The sequence below is a fragment of the Carassius auratus genome, chromosome 50 (genome assembly GCF_003368295.1).
Source record: "Carassius auratus strain Wakin chromosome 50, ASM336829v1, whole genome shotgun sequence".
In the NCBI taxonomy this organism is placed as follows: Eukaryota; Metazoa; Chordata; class Actinopteri; order Cypriniformes; family Cyprinidae; genus Carassius; species Carassius auratus.
In genome coordinates, this window is record NC_039292.1 from 13,993,012 (window position 1) to 14,002,474 (window position 9,463).

The following is a 9,463-nucleotide window of genomic DNA, read 5'->3' on the forward strand; positions in this document are numbered from 1 at the left end:
GCCTCTACTACAAGGGACTTTCCACTCCTTCAAGAAATGCCTGGGTTTCTTTCAGAAATAACTGACGTTATCATCGAATAACTGCAACATCACTATGTCGATATGGCTAGTAAATCTTCTGGAAACAAATGCTTAAATGTTTTATAATTATTATTATTATGGTGTAACTATTGTTCAAGGACTGTAAAACTATCAACGTTACGACATGACAATATTGTAAAATATAATAAATTATGTTTTTAATTAAAAAAAAAAGATAGAATTTAAAATTATCCATTACAAGAGACTCTTTACAGGCTGGTTTTCTTTTGGAAATAAAAAAAGGCACAAAATATCAATACTTTTCTGTAAATGCTGAAATACCATATTATTATTTTTTAATTAGGACGGTATGACCAACTGTTTAAGGGAAGGGCACAACCAAACTGTCTCAATATAAATCAATTCAATTAAAAACAGATTTGAAGTCCAAATGAAGTCCGAACGCAAACTCAGTTTTATGCAAATTTATTTAAATAAATACATACATCGTGAAATAACTTAATACAACGTTGGTACTTGCAGCATTCCTTTGTAAAAAATAAATAGATACATTTCCACGTACATATCCGAAGCCTTGTGGAGGCGCTTAAGAAAGTTCAAGGGTTCAGTCTTGAGTGTTTTTGGGGGGGGTTTGCTTGTTGAAATCATTGCCAGGTTTATTCCGAAGACCTTCACAGACCAGCTCAACGACAGTCCAGACTCAGAGCTCGTGAGCTCCGTTCAGTCACGCCGACATGCTCCGCTTTGGTCCAAGCTTCAAGATTCAGTTCGCTGTATCTCTAAATGAATCAAAACAAGGAGAATTCAGCATTTCTGGTTTCCTTCCATGAATAATAGGCTAGTATTCATCTATAACCAATGATCTAAACCACACCAATTCTGTCAACCAAGCATACATCTCACACACAGCCTTTGTTCAACAAATATCCACATTTCAATAGAAGCTAGTTGGTTTCTCACCATGCGTGGCTTGGATTGGAAACATCTCAAGGTGCTCTAGCCATGCACCTCTCCTGCTGTCCCAGAGAAGTGTCCTCAGATTCCTGTCGTGTTTTAAAGTCCTGAATGGCTTTTCTGTTCTGAAAGTCAATCAGAGCCATTGTGATGACTGCATTCCAGCAGTTCTCCTCGCCTGGGCACCTGAAGTCGATCTCTTTGTTGTCTGTGGTCACGATGGTGAAGTACACGAACTTCCCGGTGCGCTCCACACAGTCCACCTTCCTGATGGCCTGCAGCTTGAGCTCTTTGCTCTTGTTCTTCTTCTGGTTGTCCGTGTAGATGTTCAGGCTGTCCGTGGTGAGGACGCAGGTCTTCCTCTTCCAGAACTGGAGGAGGTTGTCGCTCCTCTTCTCCAGCTCGCCCTCCTTCAGGACGTGGGAGATCTCCGAGCCCGTCATTTCGGTGGCGCGTTTGGTAATGCTCGGGTTTTGAAAGAAAAGGCAGGAATACGAATGTCCCAGAGCCTCGTGTAATCTCCGCTGAAGTCGCCGACCGACGCTGGGCTTCTTCATGCGTGCGTTAAATCCAGGCAGACGTGAGTGAGCTGCGGCGGAGACCGGTGACGTTTTATAAGAGACGCCGCGTGCGCCCGTCCCTCAAGGACGTCATGACAACTGTTGCTGGGGTGTGTGAATGGAAACGTGTGGGCGGCAAACTTTATACCTCTAACAAGTCCAAACTGAGATTCTCATACAATTCAAATGATTTATGTAGACTCCGAGTCGATCTAGAACACTATGAATTATTTATTAATACAATTACACACATATTTAAATTTATCATACATTTATTTCATTTTATAAAAAAACTAACAAGTGTCATACACATGAACTTCAGTCCCAGGATACAGCTCATGAATTTAGTCCGTTTGCTTAATGCCGTATTTAAAAATGATAATGATGTAACTATTGGTAACTAGTGCACAACCACAATATGACATGAAAACATTGTGAATTATTTATTAGTATTTTATTATTATTATTATTATTATTATTATTATTATTATTATTTGATTCAAATTATTTTATAAAATAAATATAAAAATAGTGATAAACTAATTCAGAAATAACGGAGGATGTTCCGACAAAAGCTAAAAAGTTATTAATTAAATTAAATTAAATTAAATTAAATAGTGATTTTAATAAAATCTGTACTTTTTTACTACATTTTTGTTATTTGTAAAGTATATATTAAGAAAGTAACATTTAAAAAAATGACAAGACTATAAAATAGACATCATCATATTAAATATGTAAACATAAGAATATAACAAATGTGACAGACACCCAAAGACAAGAAAATTCACTTTTTGTATTTATTTAATTATTTTTTATCATTTATTTATTTATTTTTATTTATAATAATTTATTAATAAATGATTTATTTATTTTATATCTGACTTCTTAAGTAGCTGGGAATTCAGAATGAGAATTATACATATTTAGAAATTATTTTAATAATAAAAAATATTTCATGAATATATTAATATATAATATGACCAATGACCAATGACATTTTATTTTCAAAAGCCTTTCTGGCAAATACAATCAAAATATTTTTTTTCTCCCCCACATTTTTTTGGGCTAGAAGATAGATAGATAGATAGATAGATAGATAGATAGATAGATAGATAGATAGATAGATAGATAGATAGATAGATAGATAGATAGATAGATAGATAGATAGATAGACAGATAGACAGATAGATAGACAGATAGATAGATAGATAGATAGATAGATAGATAGATAGATAGATAGATAGATAGATAGATAGATAGATAGACTGTGTCATGATTTCAATAGCGACTCACTTTCTCAAAGTCAGATTTCAGTTTTGCTTTTATTCATGTCCCATGTACAGTATGCGGATGTACAGTAAGTATTGCTTCATATCATGATGGTTATAAAGCTTACATGTGTATGGAGAGGATTTATGGGTGTGATACATTATAAGCTTTTACAACTATTCCTCAAACACAGAGCTAAGTGACTTATTAATGAAGCAATATGAGATGGGAGTGTGTGTAAATGTTATATGAAGTCATTCCCTACATTTGGTCTTTGAAAAAAAAAAAAACTGAGGTAAAGGATTGACAGTATCATAAATCCTATCAAACATCCTTTGATGAACCATCTTACACCTTCCTTTCATTTCCACTCCTCAGTGGGCTGTTTAATGGTTCCAGCTGGGTGTGTGTGTGTGTGTGTGTGCGGAGTCATGAAGAGACATGGCATGTCTCCCTGATGACTCACATGAGTTCTGATTCCTGAGGGAGGAGTCCTGCCAAAAAAGGAGTGCTGGGATTTTGCCACCTCATTCTAGCTCTGGCCAGAGGTCACTTCTGGTCCCATCTCAGCCATGTCATAACTGATTTATAATCAGAGGAAAGCACATTCTTTAGAGGAAGAACTTGTCGCTGCCTTTTTCCAGGTTTATTTTCAAACTTGCCGTTCTGTTTCTAGAGCCCAATATGGGTGCTGGTGGGTGTATTTAGATTTCTGGCAGTGACCTCATTATCCGTGGGAAGATGTTTCAAGGTTTTGGGACATCAGTGGGATGAGGGCGGGGATCTTGGAAAGGAAGTTTAGACTGGTTTTGGACAAATATGTTTCGGCAAGTTGGATTTTTCTGGTAATTTCCAAAACGAATAAGTGAGGGTTTGTTGGTTTGTTGCCTTTTGGAACGATTTGGACTTTATGCAGAATCTGGTTTAACAAATCAAGTCTGTTCAAGCCCAGGTTATGGCTGCCCTGTTTATGAATAACTACAATGAAGTGATTCATACTGTAATGAGTCTCCACCTTCACTTCACAAAAGCTGAATATAAGTTTAATAGATCAAGCAGCTGTTGCATAACTGTGTCACTGAATATAGTGTGAAAAAAAAAAATAGTGTAAAATGCAGAACATTATATTTTTTGAAAATCTAATTTTCAATATTTCAATATTTCCTTATGGAGACCGACAAAGTAGAAGTTTGTTGTTTTATAATATGAATAGACATTTTCATGTTAAATATTTATAAAATTTGTATATATATCAAATCTGTAAATAGACAGAAAAAAAGAAATGTATTGTTTGATCACCTAAGTAAATAAAAAATACATTTGATATATAATTTAAAATACTAACATACTAAAATATGTACAGTTATAATATTTAAAATACTTATAATCTAATCATTATGTAAATATAATATCATATAAATAAATACAAAATTGGTTGAGCAGTTTTTATTATACATTGTTATAGAATATACTATTAAAACTATTTTTGGTCATTGAAATAAAGAGAAATTTATATATATATATATATATATATATATATATATATATATATATATATATATATATATATATATATAGGAATCTATAAAATATAGATATATATTAGATAGAAAAATGTTATTAGAAAATTTGAAGTTGAAGTTCTAAAATAACTAAAACTAAAACACGAGTTTATAATAATTAGTAAAACCTGAAAATTGAAAATAGAAAAGTAAAAACACTCCTCCTGGCAAAAACAAGAAAAATAATTTAAGAGGCAAAATCCAAAGTTTATTGATAATGATTACATTTACGAGCAAAACATGACTTTAAACATTTCATTTAAAAAGCACCTGAAATATTTTGCCATAAGTGATATGGAATCATTTAAATAAACATTTACAGAAAATAAAAGTTTAGTAGTTGCAAAATATGATTAAATTTGACTTACAAATCAATTCAAATAAATATATAAATAGCACTGCGTTCTATAAATCATCTTTGAAGTACCATGGAAACTCTTTGGTAGATGAAAATGTCTTGTGGTCTATATCCGAATCTTTTAGAACAAACCAGTGGAACCTCTCTAGGACATGAGCTGGCCAAGATGTCTGGAGTGAGAATATGTTGAACAGAGTTGTGAGATGCTATTATTTCTGATATTTCATTTACTGAGCGCCACAGTGCCACAACAACACTGCAGCTGTTACCTGACGCTTCTCAAGCGGGATTCCTCGCCTGTCAAAGCCCTGTCTCTGTCAAGAGCGCTCCTCTCCAATTGTTTGGGGCAGCTATTTTTGGCATCTTGATCTCCAAAGCTTGATCTCTCGCAAAAAAAGCTTCAGCTCTTTCCTCGCACTCATAAACGTAATGTAGCCCTCCTGGCCGGAACGTACAGCTTTGAGTCCCCATAGATATTCGAAGCATTGTTCAGATAAGCCAGGTCTGACGAGGCCAGAGCAAGTGCTACCGTACCGTGGGAAAAAGAACAAATGGCACAAACGTCCAAGAGAGGCATGATGAGAAACTATTGTGAAACAATGCACAGGGATGAGAAGTGCTGACACATACGAGTGCCATAACATAGCTCTTAATATAAACTTAATTCCATACAGGACTCCATAAACAAGCTATTGGCTGACCATAAAAAAATCCAGAAAAATGCCTTGATAAATGATAATAGCACTTTTGACAAAGCTGTACATTGTATTTCTTTGGTTGGACCTACTGAACGAATACAGATATGCCCTTTATATCTCTAATTTGTAAATGAAATGAACAAATGAGGCATCTCGTTCATGAGTAAGAGCCTACTGAATGAGAGTTGTTTGTATAGCTTGCCGTCAGCAGTGGAGTCAGTCTCATTATTAAAATGATGTAAGTACATTATTGGAATCAGCTGATGTTGTCTTTTCTTAGGATTATAAGTTAAGTTATGCTAAAGAGTTGACTAAATGGAGGAAAGTGATACATCTGCTTTGACCTTTTTGGTGAATGGTTCAATGATTCAATGATTCACTCCAAAAAAAGACTCATGTGTCGCCACCTACTGGCCAACTGTGATTTAGCCTGCATAAAGAGTCACCGAACTTATCCGCAAGTTATTATTCCTGGTAGGGCTGCTCCGATCACGATCGGCCGATCATTATGCGCATCTCGTCAGTAAAGCCGGTTCTCTAATCAGCGGTAAATTCCCTCAGGTGCGTGATTTCACATAGAGCAGCTGTTACTACACAGAGCCGTTGTTAACTGAGAAGATGCGCAAATAATCGCTGAAAATGAACGTGGATTTGTGCCGCTTCTCAGTTAACTACGGCTCTGTGTAGTAACAGCTGCTCTATGTGAAATCACGAACCTGAGGGAATTTACCGAATTTACTGACGAGATGCGCATTAACAATCGGCCAATCGTGATCGGAGCAGCCCTAATTCCTGGTAAATGAATTCACAAGATTCGAGTTAATGGAATTAATCAAATTCCCTGTAAGTTATGATGAGTAGTGAAAAAAAAGGAGTAAAGTCTTATCACGTCTAACTCTATTTTTAGTGAATTTAAAAATATGTAATAAGACTTAAGTCGCGAAATACAGTGAATCAGTTCAGTCATGCAATAACTTGCTCAAAAAGACTCACTTTACTGGCCACCTATGATTTAACCTGGATAAAGAGTCACTAAATGGATCTGTGTGAACTAATATTGAGTAAATGGATTCAGAAGTTGCATAAATTAATTGAAATCTCCAAGAATACTACTAAAGGTACAGCATATTGGCAAGGAGAAAAAAAATCTATTGTCAACAGTGTCAATGTCTGAAGCACAGCTCGAAATCAAAAGGACAGCCTAGAAACCTGCTGCTCAACATGTTTTTATTACTAAATGGTTATTTATAAGACTGATACCTTTAAACTTGTTAATATGTTAATTAAAAAATATATTATCTTTTAAGTGAAAAAAGAGAAAACCCTTGCTGCCTTTTTCTTGTCAATCGGCATCTTTAATCCACTACACTATACCGCTCAAACTTACATCTTTGTATGCATGTTATATTGTTATTGCAAAACCAGTTCAATAAGAAAACATTATTTTTTTCTTAATAGAGTAAAAAAAGGATTGTCTCTGTTTGCAATCAAGCGTTACACCTACTTAACATGCTTAAAGACTGCTCAAAGACTCATGCATGAATCAGATAAAGTCTGCTACACCCTCCACACAAATCTCATTCATTTCATTCACGCTCGCTGACTGTAACGTTCAGAAAAATTGAAGTGGCTGTATCTCAGTGTCCTGTGCAAAATATTACTATAATATACCTTGCATAGACTTAAATAGCATTTAAAATGATACAAGAACTGAGCAATAGCATTCAGAAAGATCATTTGTTTGCTTCAGTTCACACTGACTACTGTACTTATAATGTTTAGGTGCATGCATGTTCTTTATTATCTCACTCAATTTTTTCAGTTTTACTTTTTCACAATCCAAATCAACCTTTACATTCTTCACTTCATCTCATATAGCAAAGAGCAGTGATGTTGCAGAATGGTTAAATAAACATTAATTGGTGAAAGGATCTGTGCTGGGACCATTTTCATTTTATTCCCAGGTGAAAGTGATTTATGAAGTAACTTATGGAACACACTTAATCATTGGTTAAGCTAGAAGGCCTGTAAGTTGAGTTCTATTGTAAGTTGCTTTGTATAGAACGTGTCAGGCAAGTAATACTTAACAATTTTTTCAATATGAGCATATAATTAACCGCTGACACATTCATGAATGAGCTAATATGACAAACTTACTCAACATTTATATCTAAGATTATCACTGTGAAAGTCACTCTAGCTTCAGTGATGATTCATGAAGGGTGTGCAGATATTACACAAGTCTAATGAATGATATTTGTCTTTCTAATCTATTTGGGGGGAAAACAAAGAGATGGTATGATTCACCCCCAAAAAAAAAAAAAAAGGTTGGTTATCATTTACTCACTATCATGTTGTTCCAAACCAGCATTATTTTTTTCTCTCTCTTCTTCTGCAGATTCTTTTTTTTTTTACATTTTAAAACTTTTTTAAATGTTTCAAATGGATTTTAAAAACTTTTGATCTTTTATTTTGGCAGCATATAAATAAATGCGCTGCAGGTTTCAAAGTGTTCGTTTACTCTCTGATGATGCACTATTTCAACGTCTAAGAGTGGCTTGGTTCTTTTACAGTAAACCGAGATGCAGAAAAAACAAAGTTGCATTTGTGTCGACGAACACAGTGTCATGCTTAACTTTGAAACCTGTAATGCTTATATTTATCTGACACAGGCAGATTATTTATATTTATTGAGCAGCCCTACACTACTGCCAATAGCCCTACTGACCTTCATTGTACATTCTTAAAAATAATGGTTCCAAAAGGGGTTTTCACAGCGACGCTACTGGAGAACCATCTTTGGTCAACTAAACCTCGTTTGCAATGGAAAGATTCCATGGATGTTAAAGATTCTTCAATGGAAAACGCCAATAAAGAACCTTTATTAAGAGTGTTTGGACAAAAACCATGACATTTGCATCCATAGACAACACATTGTAAGCTGTAGTAATCAATCTCAATATGTCATAGAACAAGGGGCCCTTCATCAGCCCTGGGGATCTGGGCTTAATCCCAGGTAAACCTGTGCATTAATGTGGCCCTGCATGGAGACCAAAAAGCACTAGAAATAATAAGACAGAGGTTTATTGTGTTTAAATCTGTGGGAACATACTGTACACAGTAGTAATGTATTTTTATACCCAGTGACGGTAACTGTCAGCAGAGATAAAACAGCATCATCAGCAGCAGCTGTGTGCGGTAATATGGTGGGAAGAGGTTTTACATAAACTACCAGATGGAGACAATATGAACAACTGGTATATAGTTTTCCATAACAGAGATCTTAAAAGCACTTCTTCATTGCTTTCAGTATCACAATGCAGTCATTTACTGCAGTTGCAGATATGGCGACTTCTTGCATTATCAGATATCTCCATGCTACAATAAAGCACTTATTTTAAGGCCGCCCAGACCGCTACAGAACACAAATCTCTCTGTTGAGCTCTTAGTGGTGGTTGTTTCCGCTGTGGGACATTAAATGACCTCACACAAGAGTTTCTGTGGGGGCTAGTCAAGCAAACCAGCCAGCCATAAAAGGCAAAGGCAGTACGACTACAAGGGCAACAGGGAAAGTATGTAAGGTCACAGTCAAGTGTGACTTGAGGGAACGGTTTAAGACTTGAAGCGCTTGAGTTTTGATGTGAAGTGGTGTTAATCGACTGAGGAAAAACACATGCAACTCAAAGACAAACAGAAGTCATTCTGGGTATTGATGCAAAGGGTTCAACTTTTCATGAATAGGGTACACATTGGAGTTCCATAACTTTAAAGTAATACAAAAACACAAATTAGTGCTATTTAAAGTGAGAAGTATTAAATGTTAGATAATTAATCTAACCCAAAAGTAACATAGTATAAAAAAATTATTACATAACCAGGTTAAAAATCAACATGTTACTTAATGGTTTCCCCCTTTGAAAAAAGGATAATTATGTACAATTGAGACACCCAAGATGTAACATAATTCTGGATAAATTATCTTACATAAAAAATATAAATAAAATAAAAAACCATAGC

At 35.0% G+C, this 9,463-nt stretch overlaps 1 protein-coding gene across 1 annotated transcript; it reads right to left on the reverse strand.

The window, feature by feature from the left end:
• Nucleotides 1-491: 491 nt before the first annotated feature.
• On the reverse strand, nucleotides 492-1,593 carry phlda2 (pleckstrin homology-like domain, family A, member 2). The gene is made up of 2 exons (XM_026239361.1): nucleotides 1,003-1,593; nucleotides 492-821 (listed from the first exon to the last, which is right to left on the reverse strand). The coding sequence occupies exon 1, from the start codon at nucleotides 1,551-1,553 to the stop codon at nucleotides 1,029-1,031; it is 525 nt and encodes a 174-aa protein (XP_026095146.1). The 5' UTR covers nucleotides 1,554-1,593; the 3' UTR covers nucleotides 492-821; nucleotides 1,003-1,028.
• Nucleotides 1,594-9,463: the final 7,870 nt, after the last annotated feature.

Coding starts and splice junctions, on each gene's coding strand:
- phlda2 (XM_026239361.1), bottom strand. CDS start 1,553: ATGAAGAAGCCCAGCGTCGGTCGGCGACTTCAGCGGAGATTACACGAG.